Source organism: Schistocerca cancellata, chromosome 1 (assembly GCF_023864275.1).
Source record: "Schistocerca cancellata isolate TAMUIC-IGC-003103 chromosome 1, iqSchCanc2.1, whole genome shotgun sequence".
NCBI classification, from domain to species: Eukaryota; Metazoa; Arthropoda; class Insecta; order Orthoptera; family Acrididae; genus Schistocerca; species Schistocerca cancellata.
Genome location: NC_064626.1, coordinates 247,075,580 through 247,092,015, shown reverse-complemented (window position 1 = coordinate 247,092,015; position 16,436 = coordinate 247,075,580). Strand labels below are relative to the sequence as shown.

General features: G+C 43.3%; 1 protein-coding gene across 1 annotated transcript in view; it reads left to right on the top strand.

Annotated features, from left to right (window-relative positions):
- The window catches only part of LOC126167338 (tachykinin-like peptides receptor 86C), a 956,103-nt gene that overhangs the window by 847,684 nt on the left and 91,983 nt on the right, over positions 1–16,436 (top strand). The window contains exon 7 of the mRNA XM_049920472.1: positions 12,325–12,470. Coding sequence (XP_049776429.1) covers positions 12,325–12,470 — 146 coding nt within the window. The remainder of the gene's footprint in view (positions 1–12,324; positions 12,471–16,436) is intronic.

The window sequence follows — 16,436 nt, the reverse complement described above, 5'->3', positions numbered from 1 at the left end:
TCGTATCACTAGCAGTCGAGATGACAGACATCTTATCCGCATGGCTCTAACGGATCGTGCAGCCACGTCTCGATCCCTGAGCCAACAAATGGGGACGTTTGCAAGACAACAACCATCTGCACGAACAGTTCGACGACGTTTGCAGCAGCATGGACTGTCAGCTCGGAGACCATGGGTGCGGTTACCCTTGACGCTGCAGCACAGACAGGAGCGCCTGCGATGGTGTACTCAATGACGGACCTGGGTACACGAATGGCAAAATGTCATTTTTTCGGATGAATCCAGGTTCTGTTTACAGCATCATGATCGTCGCATCCGTGTTTGGCGACATCGCCGTGAACGCACATTGGAAGCGTGTATTCGTCATCGCCATACTGGCATATCACCCGGCGTGATGGTAAGGGGTGCCATTGGTTACACGTCCCGCATTGACGACACTTTTAACAATGGACGTTACATTTCAGATGTGTTACGACCCGTGGTGCTAACCTTCATTCGATCCCTGCGAAACCCTACATATCAGCAGGATAATGCACGACTGCATGTTGCAGGTCCTGTTCGGGCCTTTCAGGATACAGAAACTGTTCGACTGCTGCCCTGGCCAGCACGTTCTCCAGATCTCTCACCATCTGAAAACGTCTGGTCAATGGTGGCAGAGCAACTGGCTCGTCACAATACGCCAGTCACTACTCTTGATGAACTGTGATATCGTGTTAAAGCAGCATGGGCAGCTGTACCTGTACACGCCATCCAAGCTCTGTTTGACTCAATGAGGAGGCGTATCAAGGCCATTATTACGGCCAGAGGTGGTTGTTCTTGGTACTGATTTCTCAGTATCTATGCACCCAAATTGCGTGAAAATGTAATCACATGTCAGTTCTAGTATAATATATTTGTCCAATGAATACCCGTTCATCATCTGCGTTTCTTGTTGGTGTAGCAATTTTAATGGCCAGTAGTGTACGTAAAATTTCTGCCAAAATACCATTTCAAGCGTGGAAATTACAACAGTGTTGTCAGTAATTCTGCCTGATCTGCATTCGAAAAGATATGTAACTTGCTTCTATGGCTAGCCTGACGCAGTAGGAAGTGAGAACACTTGCTTGTCGCCATTAGTCCAGGTAATACGTTCTGAATGATGCGTCCCACCGCTGATCTGTATCGCGTCAGACATTACACTGTAGCGCATGAGACTGTTAATCACGCCCAGAACGCACCTGTGCGCTATGTCTGCCGTTCTGCCACAGCTGCTGCGCAGTGCAAGGCCAACCACGTGTTCTCGCGGTTTCTGCCTGTAACTGCAGGGCGATCTCTGCGACCTGCGTTGCAGCTGCCACAGGGGTCACGTGATGCATGCGACATCACATGCCATTATGATTCTGCTGCACCTCCTCCACCAGTTTGTGGAAGTCCATCGTTCTCCTGAAGATGGGACAGCGGCTGATGATATGAGTAAAGAAAACTAACCACTACAGCCGTATCATCAAAGAAATTTCTTTCAAAGGACCAGTTTCTGCGCAACACTTCCACTATAAACGGAAAGAGTACTTCCATTCCTTGGCTCATGTATCGTAGAACCCATATAATACGAGGGCTGTTCGGAAAATAAGGTCCGATCGGTCGCGAAATGAAAACCACAGTGAAAACCATAAATTTATATTCGCAGCAGTTAGCCACACCTTCCAGCTACCTCTCTAAATAATTTTTTCATAATGTGAGGCCACAGTCATAATATATTTCTTTAAAGTTAGTACTGCCATTAAACTGTTTTTTTATTTGCAGTGTTATATTTACGCCGGCCGCAGAGGCCGAGCGGTTCTGGCGCTTCAGTCTGGAACCGCGCGACCGCTACGGTCGCAGGTTCGAATCTACCTCGTGCATGGATGAGTGTGATGTCCTTAGTTTAGTTAGGTTTAAGCAGTTCTGAGTTCTAGGGGACTGATAACTTCAGATGTTAAGTCCCATAGTGCTCAGAGCCATTTGAACCATTTTGTTACATTTACACAATCATGATTTCGGCTTGAAAGTGCCATTATCAAGTGTTTTAATGTTATACAGTGCCTAAGATGGCATATTGTCATATTTAAAATACACTATTAGACACATTGTCTAAAGGTCAATCATCTGCCATCTTAGCCACTGTAAAACGTTAAAAGGCCGGCCGCGTTGGTCTCGCGGTTCTAGGCGCGCAGTCCGGAACCGCGTGACTACTACGGTCGCAGGTTCGAATCCTACCTCCGGCATGGATGTTAGTTAGGTTTAAGTAGTTCTAAGTTCTAGGGGACTGATGACCACAGCTGTTAAGTCCCATAGTGCTCAGAGCCATTTGAACCATTTTTTATAACGTTGAAACACTTGATAATGGCACTTTGAAGCCGAAATCATGATAACACTGCAAATAAGAAGCAGTCTAATGGCGGTACTTACTTTAAAGAAACCTCTCTAAATAGTCGCCGCTACGATTTAGGTATTTGTCATGGCGTTTTACAAACATTCCAGTAACCTTGACACAAGAAGCAGCTGCCTATTCTCTAGCGCTGGTCTGCCTTTTGTTGTTTATGCCAAAATGTTGTCTTCGTAGCCAGCGGCTCAGGTGAGCAGGGATGAACAACGGAGGGAGCCAATTGAGGGCTGTATTGTGGGTGATCAAACACTTCCCATCGAAAACGCTGCAGGAGTGTCTTCATTGCCCCTGCAGAATGCGGCTGAAAGCTGTCTTGAAGAAAGAAACGCATGACATTTATGTAATGTGAGCTGCATAGCTTCAGGCGAAATCTCTCACTAGATCCACATACTTGGCGGGAGACACTGTTGTTTTAGACATTTCTACGTGATCACTTAGAGCTCTGAACTGGAAAGAGTGACGTGAAGCGATCGACAGCCACACTAAAGACACTGTCCAACACACCTGAACAAAGTTTCATCGGATTTTCATAGTGACATCCATTTCGCACCTAATCGGACCTTACTTTCCGAATACGCCTCACAGTTCTTGTGGACTACATACATCAGGAGTGTATACTCTAGAACCGGTTGTGATCTTGAAGTCTTTCCATTGCTGCAAGAAAATATGATTCAGTCAGCCATCTAAAAATGACACATGCAGGTCTGGTATGCAGAACTGTATACGTGACATCCTCGGCGAATTACCACTGACTGACAAATTTGTGTGTTCCCACAGATTATCAGTACAGAATTTATTTTTCTTGAGCGCACCGTTAGAAAATGATGATCGCTTTCGACTGCTCAAGCAGACATCTTGAGATCATTAAAATATCGTTACAGCGAGTATCGTCACTTGTAGTACAAACACCTATTGAATCATAAGAACTAACGTGTCGAAATACTTTATGTGGATCAGAACGTGTTTTTGCTATGAGTAGTGAGTTACTCACTGGAACGATATTTTAATGATCTGAAGATGACTGCTTGAGCAATCTAATCCGGTCATCATTTTATAAATGTGCGATCCTGATAAATAAATTTTACAATGCAGTTTAAGATTGCGCAATCCACGTACTTGATAATGTCTAGTCTTACAGAGCTACATATTTTGCTACTAGCTAATTTCTGAACCGTCCATGCTTATTAATCCGCTGTTTCCGGCATCGCGAGTAGGTATGGGAAAAAGCAGTCGGTTGAAAATCATATTTTTGTTTTGAATACAGCATTTTTCGGTATATGTTTGGTTTAGGTTATAAAAAGTGTTTTTAAATTTTTACTGATAGCTGACTAAAGACGGATGTATCAAATAATCGCAGCAAAAGTGCTAATCTTTTTCTTTTTTAAACGCACCTTTTTTTTTAATGAAATAATTTTTATTTCTAAAATTGGCGTTGGTTTGAAATATTGTTTCATTATAGAAAATGAAAAAAAAGATGATCATAGTTTTAATCACAATGCGAACAGAAACGACCAACAAGTACGTGGCATAAGAATTTGTAGGGCATTGCCGAGACGACAATGTGCCACCCAGCTGCTGTGTGTCCATTTAAGTACGCGTGCACGTGTAGTGCGCAAGACGCCCCCCCCCCCCCCCCTGGTCTATACGGTAGTTTCACGCTGTCGTCGCCGGACATCCTTTATATTGCAGAACTACATCAATCCTAGTTTCGAAATATCTCTACGAAATGACTTAGCAATGGCGTACAGTGCTTCGTTTGCCGTAAGAGATTAAAGATTTGTTTGACATTTCTGTCAAATAAGAAAATAAGAAGGGAATTATGGTAACGGTATACAATAAAAATAGAAAGAAGCTGATTTGCTGCCTGTATCTACATAATATGCATTGGCAGGTTATCAAGGTTGTCCTAAAAGGTTGATGAACTACATGATTCGACACCGGTTTCAATATCACTTTCACACGTATCGTTATCATGGTACTCTTCATGTACATTGTCCGCACAATCGATCGTGTACGACAACACAAATTTCACTGACTCATCTTGCACAAACGCTAATATTTGATCTGCCAATTCTTTCTCACTCTGTGAAATTCCTTGGATCCCTTTCTGACGAAATGTCATCCTCTTGTAGATACACTCAAGCGCCAAAGGAACTGGTATAGGCATGCATATTCAGAATACGGCGCTGCACTCGACAACGCCTATATAAGATAACAAGTGTCTGGCTCAGTTGTCAGATCGGTTACTGCTGCTACAGTGGCAGGTTATCAATATTTAAGTGAGTTTGAACGTGGTGTTACAGTCGGCGCACGGCCGATGGGACACAGCGCCTCCCAGATAGCCATGAAATGGGGACTTTCCTGTGCGACCATTTCACGAGTGTACGGTGAATATTAGGAACCAGATAAAACATACCGTGAATATCAGGAATCCGAAAGAACATCAAATCTCCGACATCGCTGCGTCGGGAAAAAGATCCTGCAAAAACGGGATGAACGACGACTATAGAGAATCGTCCATCGTGACGGAAGTGCAGCCCTTCCGCAAATTGCTGCAGATTTCAATACTGGGCCATCAATAAGTGTCAGTGTGCGAACTATTCAACGAAACATCATCGGTATGGACTTTCGAGGCCGAAGGCCCACTCGTGTACTCTTACCGGCCGCTGTGGCCGAGCGGTTCTAGGCACTTCAGTCCGGAACCGCGCTGCTGCTACGGTCGCAGGTTCGAATCCTGCCTCGAGCGTGGATGTGTGTACTGTTCTTAGGTTAGTTAGGTTTGAGTAGTTCTAAGTCTAGGAGACTGATGACCTCAGATGTTAAGTCCCATAGTGCTCAGAACCATTTGAACCATTTCGTGTACTCTTGATGATTGCACGACATAAGGCTTTACGCCTCGCCTGGGCCCGTCAACACCGACATTGGGCTCTTGATGACCGGAAACGTGTTGCCTGGTCGGACGAGTCTCCTTTCAGATTGTATCGAGCAGATGGACGTGTACGGATATGGAGAATCCATGACCCTGCATGTGAGCAATAACTGTTCAGGCTGGTGGGAGTGTCTGTAATGGTGGGGGGCGTGTGCAATTGGAGTGATATGGAACTCCTGATACGTCTAGACACGACTCTGACAGGTGACACATACGTAAGCATCCTGTCTGGAGTTTAAAGACTTCCGTTGCCATCAAACTCCCCAGACATGAAAATTATTGAGCATATCTGGGATGCCTTGCAAAGTGGTGTCAGTTCCCTCCAGCACTATTTCAGACATTACTCGAGTCCATGCCACGTGGGGTTGCGGCGCATCTGCGCGCACGCGGGGGCCCTACACGATATTAGGCAGGTGTACCAGTTTCTTTCGCTCTTCAGTGTAAAATGCAAAACCGCACGACCGCTCCGGTCGCAGGTTCGAATCCTGCCTCGGGCATGGATGTGTGTGATGTCCTTAGGTTAGTTAGGTTTAAGTAGTTCTAAGTTATAGGGGACTTATGACCACAGCAGTTGAGTCCCATAGTGCTCAGAGCCATTTGAACCATTTGTATAATGCAATATTTCCTTTGTTTATCGTTGCCATTGCCCTGTTTTGTATTAACACAATAAGCACTGTAACACGTTGTGAGCTACACATCGACTAAGCAGTCCAATTATTCTCTTTAGCCTCATAATGTTCTCACCATTGCATACTTCCAGTCCCACACCCTATTACATTTAGTACCCAATAATGTCGTTGTATTGCAGACAACACTCGTGGCGTCGAATGCTGTAAGTATCACTGGCCTTTTGCCACCTTGCACTCAATGAGTTCGTTGTAAGTCATGCTCTGTTTCCCTAACACCTACCTGGATAGCCGCGCATGTTAAAAGCGTCGCTTCCTCGAGGAGAAGGTGCACCGTCTCCAGATCGAATCCGCCTGGCGGATTAATGATGAGGCTCGGTGTGCCGGCCAGCCTGGGCGTGGTTTTTGGGCGGTTTCCCGCATCCCACTGGGTGAATACCTGGCTAGTTCCCAAGTGGAAAGAGCAGTCTGAAAACCACTATGAGGGGAAAGACTTTTCTGATGACGTAATAGAAGAAGAAGCAGGAGGCGATATGGAAGAGATAGGGGATCCAATATTACAATCAGATTTTAAAACAGCTTTGGAAGACTTCGGATCGAATAAGGCAGAAGGGATGGATAACATTCCAGAACAATTTCTAAAACCATTGTGGGAAAGTGGCAACAAAACAATAATTCAAGTGCGTGTGTAGAATGTATAAGTCTGGCGATATACGACTACCATCAGGCTTTCGGGGAAATATCATCCACACAGTTGCGAAGCTTTCAAGAGGCCACAAGTGCGAGTATTATCGCACAATCAGCTTAACAGATCATGCATCCAAGTTGCTCACAAGAATAATATACGGAAGAATGGAAAAGGAAATTGAGGATGTCAGATGACGACCAGTTTGGCTTTAGGAAAGGTGAAGGCACCAGAGAGGCAATTCTGATATTGTGGTAGATAATGGAAGCACGACCAAAGAAAAATCAGGACAGCTTCATGGGATTTGACGACCTGGAGAAAGTGTTCCACAATGTCAAATGGTGCAAGATGTTCAAAATTCTGAGAAAAACTGGGTAAGCTATAGAGAAAGACAAGTAATATTCACTATGCACAAGAACCAAAAGGGGACCATCAGAGTGGAAGACCAAGAACCAAGCCTTCGAATTACAAAAGGTGTAAGACAGGGATGTAGTCTTCCGCCCCTACTGATTAATCTACACATCGAAGAAGCAATGATGGAAGTAAACGAAAGGGTCGAGAGAGGAACTAAAATTCAAGTTGAAAGGATATCAGTGATAAGATTCGCTGATAACATTGCTGTCCTCAGTGAAAGTGAAGAAGAATTTCAGGATCTGCTAAATGGACTGAACAGTCTAATGACAACAGGATATAGATTGAGATTAAGTCGAATAAAGACGAAAGTAATTAGAAATAGTAGAAATGAGACAAACGAGAGAATCTTAACATCAGGATTGATGGTCACGAAGTAGATGAAGTTTAGGAATTCTACTACTTAGACAGCAAAATAAACAATGACGGAAGGAGCAAGAGGACAGCAAAATCAGACTAGCACTGGCTAAAAGGTCATTCCTGGCCAAGAGAAGTATCAAACATGGGCCTTAATTCGAGGAAGAAATTTCTGAGAATGTACGTTTGGAGCACGGCATTCGATGGTAGCGAAACAAGGGCTGCGGGAAAACCGGAACAGAAGAGAATCGAAGCATTTGAATTGCGGTGCTACAGAAGAACGTTTAAAATTAGCTTGACTGATGAAGTAAGGCAAACACTGACAAGAAAGATGTAAGAACACGTGTTAAGACATCAGGTAATAACGTCCATGATAGTAGAGGTAACTGTAGGGGGAAAAACTGCAGGGGAAGGCAGAGACTGGACTACATGCGTTACATAAATGTTGGCGTATGTTGCATGTTTTACTCTGAGATGAAGAGTCTGGCACAGGAGAGGAACTCGTAACGGGTGGCATCAAACCTGTCAGAAGACTGATGACTCAAAAAAAAAAGAACTAAGTCCTGCGTCCAGATACACTATTAGCGAACGTTTAGATAGCTTCCGCCAATTCTCAAATGAATAACAGTAAATGCAGACAGTTGGGTGCCACATATTCTGTCCCTGGGTGTTGTTGGGTGGGCACATGAAGGGCATTCGAGCAGCACTTAAATTAACCATGCTACGTCCGTTCATAGCCATGCCGACCCACAACGATAAGGGACAAAGATACAAGAAAAAGAATAATAACAAGATCGTGTATCCTTTTACAGTCACTCGCCTCGCTGTGTGTGCCAGCAGGTTCGGTTTGTAGTTCCACTGCACTCGTTATCATCTGTGCAGCAATTTCCTCGGTTGCTGTGCGATTCATTGCGCTCATTATGTGCCCGTACATTACTACTGTACTGGCAACGCCTGCCTTGCAGTCTGAGTTGTAGCTGACCAGCTGTCCTGTGCTGCTAGTTCTGCCGTGTGTGCCGGCTGGTTTTCGCTGAACTGAATGGCAGCCATTCTGAATGTAGAAAAATGTGAGTTAATGCGGATGAGGAGAAAAAACAAAACCGCAATGTTGGAGTACAGCATTAATAGTGTCCTGCTTGACACAGTCACGTCGTTTAAATACCTGGGCGTAACGTTTCAAAGCGATATGAAATCGAACGAGCTTGTACGGACTTTGGTACGGAAGATTTATTGGGAGAATTTTGGAAAAGTGTTCTTCGTCTGTAAAGTCGCTAGTGTGACCTATTCTTTAGTACTGCTTGTAACACCATAAGTAATACTGTAAATATTTTGTACTGATTAATTCTGTGTAATGTCAAGTATGTATATTTTTTACTATGTAATGTCTTTGACCTATTGTAATGAAGTAGAAAGTTGTGTGAAATGTTTTCTCTTTGCCATTAAATTCTTTGTATTATTTAATTATGGTTATTTTATTTTAACTTATTAATGTGTTTAAATGATGGGATTTTATTAAATATGTTTGCTTGCAACTATGTATAAGCTGGTTCATACCTAGGGACTTGCATTGTATAAAATGAAAAACAACAGTACTTCCCATCTGCAACGGAAGTGAGTTGGCGCGCTAGGAAAAGGTTGATGTGGCGCTCGGTCTGGGTGCCAAGTGAGAGAGCACAGTCAGTCTGCAGCTAGCTACTGGACAGTCTGGTCTGAGCAGCAAGTGAGTGGACAGCCCAAGTGCCGAGGGTGGCACGCAGTACCTGGATTAATATGAAAAGGCCTCGGATGTGTGTACGGCTATAAAATGGTGCTCTGTTAATGGAAAAGGCTCTAATGTTGGAAATGTCGTCGCCAAGAAGAGGATAACAGAGCCAATTACATCCAGAGGAGAGACCACTACCCGTTATGTACTCGTCACAGATATTGCGCAATCACTTTGGCAGTTTTAAGAGGTCAGAATTTTGTCAAATAATGAACCAGTACATTTAAGTGTTGTTTAATATGCAATAATAAGGCTAATTTTGTGAAACTTGTGTCCGATTATTGATTTGGTTCCTCTCATGATACCTCTTAGGATCCACATAAATACTGAAATCCGAGAATCTTGTGTGTTAAAATCTAATGAAAATAAATGGTTGAATATTTGTACAATTCTGAATGCAAAAAGATATCTAGAGATACTGTGGTTTCAATTGAAGTTAAGGGAGGCAGTTAGTGTTGCATTTATGAAAACCTCCATAGTGACTGATTTGCTTTATTTCAAAGTGTTTGTGCTTTAAAGATTAACTGCATTAAATTCTGTTAGTGAAAAATACTGGTGGTATTAATAGCAAAAAGGCAGCTCGTTGTTTTGAACAGAGTGTGTAAATGCACTTGAAGTCATACTTAAAATTATATAGAGAAAATTGCCAGCATTAACTGTTTTATAAACCATGTAAGGTGAGTGAAATAAGTGAATGAATAATACCAAAATTTGCACCTTACAAATTGTCTCAGGAAAGCGTGTTTAGTTGGCTTTATGGTACTGGACAGTTTAAGGATCCCCAACTTTGAGTTGCTTAAAATGAATAAACCTGCTTGAATAATGAACTTATTAATTGCAGTTGAAGTAAATTTTGAATTTTATGTACTTTGTGTGATAAAAATCGGAAAGCCAGATTGAGAGCCCCCACCAGCAATTTTGCTTATCGAAGATAAAGTTACTGTAATTTCCCTTATCCGTAAAAAATAGCAACAATGTTACCTCTTAATGAGTGAAAAATCTTATGGCAAGTGACTTTTAATTATATTTGTACTATGTGGAAAGTTGCTGTTGAAATAGTACTAAATCCATGTCCATTTCGGGTTCAATATTGACTTTCATAGCTTTTGGTGATCACGTAATTCATGTATAACAATGTAATTACTATTGGGAAGAAATAAGCTGTTAACTGTTCCCTATGAGAACTTGCAGATACTATTTACAAGTGATAGCATCACTGTTCCACTTATCGGATTATAGTAGAGTTCACTGCACTTCTTTGGGAAAGAAGTAATAGTAGCTTTCCTTTATCATAACTCTATACATATTATGTAAAAGTAATGTTTCACATTACTATGCCTAATTAGGCTGGCGACCGTTTTTATTTCATTCAAGCAAACTTGGTTACTTAAAACATTTCCAAAATTTCAATCTGTAGCTTCCTGGTTTCTTCTGTAGCACTAAATTCAGGTTCGATAAGCCAAATCCATTAGGTAACTCACCGTCTATTTACTAAAATCCTTCCAGAGGGTAACATTAACTGCGTCGTAATACCTTAATTGGTAATACACTGTATGTTGATCTGACACGTCACGCAGTTTAGTGTTATATTTGGCTTTTCTCGTGACAGGACTAAATGTTCTGTTGGGCAGTTAATGTTATATGATCAAGTATTTGGGATCCGTACCAGGTCGGATTATAGGAAGACATCGATGCAGTTCAGAAACAGGCTGATAGTTTTGTTGCCCATAGGTTCGATCAACACGCGGGTATTACGGAGCTGCTTCGTGAATTGAAATGGGAATCGCTGGAGGGAAGACGATGTTCTTTTCCCGAAACACTACTGACAAGATTTAGTGAACCAACATTTGAAGCTGACTGGAGAACGCTTATGCTGGAGCCAACGTACTTTCCGTGTAATGACCACGGAGGTCCGACACGAAACGGGCTCATACAGAGGCGTACAGGGTGTTCGGAATTTTCTGCTACACACGTCTAGGATTTCTAGAGGGGAGTGAGTACACAATATTTTCCGTTGGAAATTAGAAATCTGTGGTTAGTTCTGAGGGACCAACCTACTGAAGTCATCGGTGCCTAAGCTTACACACTACTTAATCTAACTTAAGCTAACATACACTAAGGACAACACATACATCCATGCCCGAGGGAGGACTCGAACCTCCGACAGGGGCAGCCAAGCGAACCGTGACAAGGCGTCCCAGACGGCACGGCTACCCCGCGCGGCATACCGTTTCCGTGCTACGGCCGTTTGAAAACATGTTTGCTGGATATATATGCAACAGGCTAGTCATAATTGGGGAAGGTGTTTAAGTCGGATCGGCTGATGTCATTTGACGTCTACCCTATGTCTCTGACCTTCTTCGAGCCTCATTCACGTGTCTGTGAGCGATATGGTTGAGTACACGTTTGCGGAACACACCGACAAGATCCTCCTAAATGGCAAAGCTCGAGGTAACGCCTGAGCTGCTCGTCGCCTTTATCAGGATCATTCTCCACAACGGCCGACTCCATCATGTACCCTTTTCGTCGCCATTACGCTACGGCCTTCACTGTCAGTAGCCGTGGCTGTGGTGCTCCAAGAAGACGCAGCACACCCGAACTGGCAGAGGCCGTACTGCATCAAGTTGAAGAAAACCCGTCAACGAGTACACTAGCAATTTGTTTCGGTATTCATGAGTGGGATTGTAAAACAAGTGATATACTCGCACATGCCTAATCAATTACTTGAAATAGTGCTCAGGTTATTAATACAGTTTCAAATGGTTGTAGCACGGAAACAGTGCGTTTCCAGAAATAGGCTTCAGTTCAAAATATTATCTCCACACTCCCCTCTCGTAGAAGTAACGAGAATTTCCGAAAAAAACTGTATATACAGTCCTTTTTTTTATTTGAAAGTGGGACAGCAAAGGAAATGACTTGTAGTGGTAAAGGGTACCCTCCGCCACACGCCGTAAGGTGGCTTGCGGAGTGTGTGTGTGTAAATGTAGATTTAGATGTACTCCCAGTGCTCTTCTTATAATCTGTGCTGCTTTTGTCTCAGTTATTGTGCAAACCATTGCCATTACTGTCTGTCTGTATGTTATGACTTCCAGGGGTTGTGTTGCAGTAGACCAGCTGTTGTGATGCTAGCCTGTGAATGTGTGCCAGCAGGTTCCGGCTGTACTTCCAGCGCGCCCTGTGCCGGCTGTGCTGCAGCTGCGCGACCGCCGCAAAGCAGCGGGAGGCGCAGATGGGCCTCACCTACTTCCGCAACACGCCGCACAGTAACTCGGAGACCACTAGGCGCATGCGCGCCAGTAAGTACCTCCCGATGGTGTTACTGTTTCCGTCTAGTATTATTACAAGTTGTGTTACCTCGAATGCCTTTGAATGCTTACTCTGAGTGATAGGCTATGCAGTCACTGCAACAGCGTGAGAAGAATCTGGGGCGGCATGCCTGAGCTGTGTCATTTCGTATGCTGGGGCTGATACGGTGTACAGCGTCTATAGGACAGGCAGCAGCGGCTGGAAACCCTCCTTTGAACGGATGCAAAGGCGAAATAAAGACGAATACTTGACGCTTGTAATAAGGCGGAAGCGGCAGTTTCAAACGTGGCGCTGGCCCCATGCGCTACTTAACGTCGCTCGGTCTGAAAGGTTCAGGCGCTGCTGCCTGACGTATGTAAGAGGAATGTTGAGCTAGCCCCTGAAGATTATCCTCACCTATAAATCCCTCTTTCTCCCAACATATTTAATGCCAACATTGCCTTTATCTCCGCCTCTCCTGAATTCTACAAATCCATACAGATCCTGGAAAGACATGTACTCGGCCTCACCTTCCACATCCGGCTACATTCATCACCTCTCATCCAGTACCAACTGATCAACTACTCATATCTTGAAACTTCCTGGCAGATTAAAACTGTGTGCCGGACCGAGACTCGAACTCGGGACCTTTGCCTTCCGTGGGCAAGTGCTCTACCAACTGAGCTACCCAAGCACGACTCACGCCCCGTCCTCACAGCTTTACTTCCGCCAGTACCTCGCCTCCTACCATCCAAACTTTACAGTAGCTCTCCTGCTTGCAGAACTAGCACTCCTGAAAGAAAGGATATTGCGGGGACATGGCTTGGGTAGCTCAGTTGGTAGAGTACTTGCCCACGAAAGACAAAGGTCCCGAGTTCGAGTCTCGGTCCTGCACACAGTTTTAATCTGCCAGGAAGTTTCATATCAGCGCACACTCCGCTGCAGAGTGAAAATCTCATTCTGGCTACTCATATCTTCTTGGAACACTTTCGGCCACAGTGCATTAATCACAAAACCTAGTCCTGACATCTAATGTCCTACCGAGCGAGGTGGCGCAGTGGTTAGCACACTGGACTCGCATTCGGGAGGACGACGGTTCAATCCCGCGTCCGGCCACCCTGATTTAGGTTTTCCGTGATTTCCCTAAATCGCTCCAGGCAAATGCCGGGATGGTTCCTTTGAAAGGGCACGGCCGACTTCCTTCCCGATCCTTCCCTAATTCGATGAGACCGATGACCACGCTGTCTGGTCTCCTTCCCCAAACCAACCAACCAACCTAATTCGATGAGACCGATGATCTCGCACTTTGGTCTCTTTCCCCAAACAACCCTAACCCCAACCCCTAGTGGCCTATCCACTAATCACCAATCCAGTTACCCTGTAGCGCCACTACATCCATGTACCACACTCATTCACGCTGGAAATTCAGTCAGTTCTGACTATTAAACGTTGAAATCAGTCCCGACATATATCCTTCGTAGCTCTATTCACAATGCTCCACCTCACACCATCCTTGCATTTTCCTTCCTCCATCTTTTAGTCGCAATCTGTGGTTGCACAGGACGCCATGGTCGTATTCATAACTGGATCTCCCATTGTCAAAATGATCATATCCGGTACAAAGAAAATATCAGAGCTTGCAAATATGAGAGAAGGAACCTACTTTTGCAGTAAATTTAAGAGAAAATAGTCATAAGCCAACTACACGAGAAAAAAGCCGTGAAAATACTTAGGATAAATCATGAAAGACACCCCCTACAATAAAATGATCACATATACAAAACAAAACCTGGAAAGCAGCTACTACTAAATGACCAAGTGAGCATGACTCTCTGGTTACACTGATCTGATCACATAACAGAAATCCTAATAGACGATCACAAGTCTCATTCCCCTCCTAAGCATATAAATGAAAAAAATATTTAAATTTTAAATACGAAACATAATAATATGGGAATTAAAAAGAATATAAACACACACACACACACACACACAAACATAAAAACTTACAGAAACACACAAACGGTCAAGCAAAATGCAGTTGAAAGCAAAAAACTGAGGAAGTTCGTAACACTTACAAAATGAATGACACTCTAGACAACAAACCAGAAAATAGCATTTACAGTGTTACATTTCGAAAAATAGAGTGACCACAAGGAAAACGGCAAACTTTCAACCAGGTTGTCACATGATAAAAAGCTAGCTGGCTTAGAATTATTGAATTAGAGGCTGATCTGTAAACACATCTCCATTTTATTAGCAGATTTCAATGAACTGTTTTAAATGTATACCCTGTATGTGAAAACGAAAAAAATCGTGTAATATTTCAGGACACCCACTGAAGATGCCATGTCAATACTTAATGTGCTTCATACGGAAGGCGTTTTTCGTTTAAACTAATGCAATTTGTGGACAGTTGCTGCGAAAATTGCCACCACAAGAAACTTGTTATGATCATTTTCAAGCACAACGACCATCATCATTACATCTACATCGTGGCAGCAGAAACATTAACGCTAGTGATTATATTATGACTGAAACATAAAATCAACTAAATAATTTTAAGCATCAAAAAAATTGGCTACCAAAGTGAATTTTCAAAACAACTTCATTATTTTCAAAAATGTTCTTTTATTTACTTTAGAACTTCTATTAAATACGTAAAATCTTCGGCTGAAAGTGGTTTCTTCTTGGGGAATGGAAATAAAAATAAGGAGAAAAAAGAGCCCCGCCTCTAGGAGCCCGACTCCGGATGACGATGGCGGAGATAGCTGTCGAAAAATCGACAGTGTTGTTCGAAATGAAGCCGCTTGAAAATCGAGATGATTTTACTCGATCATTCCTAGCTGAGAACTGAATTATAGTTGGGTGACATTATAAGGCCCCAGACTGTGGCGTCCTCTTATTGCACTAGAGTTATGGTCGCCTCTATTTGTGATTCTGTGCTAAGAGATCCTGGCCAATAACGCCAAAGATACCGGATTCGGTTTCTGGTAATGAACTCTGATATTTCTGTAGCAGAAGGACCTGGAAATGGTTTAACCGAACCTCGTGGCGTCAAATAAGAAGCTGCTTGAATAATTAATCACTGAAATTGAGACAGAAACAACCGAAGTATCGTCAATCCGAAGTGCATGTATCCACCTAGTAGCATGTGACAACCATTTCTACAGAAGGCAGACGTGTTGGGATGTTCTGTTAGCATGGGCGTCTGCACAAATTTATCCAAGAAGGGGTAAGATTCTAAAATTATGTTTTGATGTAGCAGATTCGATAACACACGTCTTGTCTTAAGAACTAAATTTAACCTAATGGAAAACGTATCGTATCTCAAACAAAAGGCGCAGGCGTGGCCTTCCAGGAATACAGCGACCGTTATCAGTAACATTCAGATAAAACAGCCGCAGTTCACTTACAAACTGTTTTTGGAAAACAAGTTGGGTCGCCTTTTGTCTGTTTTATCTATATGCACTTTAATAGCTGTCTAATCAATATTTTTAAAGGTAGATTACTATAATACCAGAAGGGCTTGCAAGTGTGCTTCTTATACACTGAAGCGCCAAAAAACTGGTATACCGTAGGTACGCGTATTCGAATACAGTGATATCTAAACAGGCAGAACACTGCGCTGCGGTCGGAAACGCCTATATAAGACAGTAAGTGTCTTGCGCAGTTGGTGGATCGGTTTCTGCTGCTAGAATGCCAGCTTATCAAGATTTAAGTAAGTCTGAACGTGATGTTATAGTCGGCGCACGAGCGATAGGACACAGAATATACGGGGTAGCAATGAAGTGGGAATTTTCCCGTACGTCCATTTGAGTGTACCGTGAGTATCAGTAATCAAGTAAAACATCAAAAAAATGGTTCAGATGGCTCTGAGCACTATGGGACTTAACTTCTGAGGTCATCACTCCCCTAGAACTTAGAACTACTTAAACCTAACTAACCTAAGGACATTACACACATCCATGCCCGAG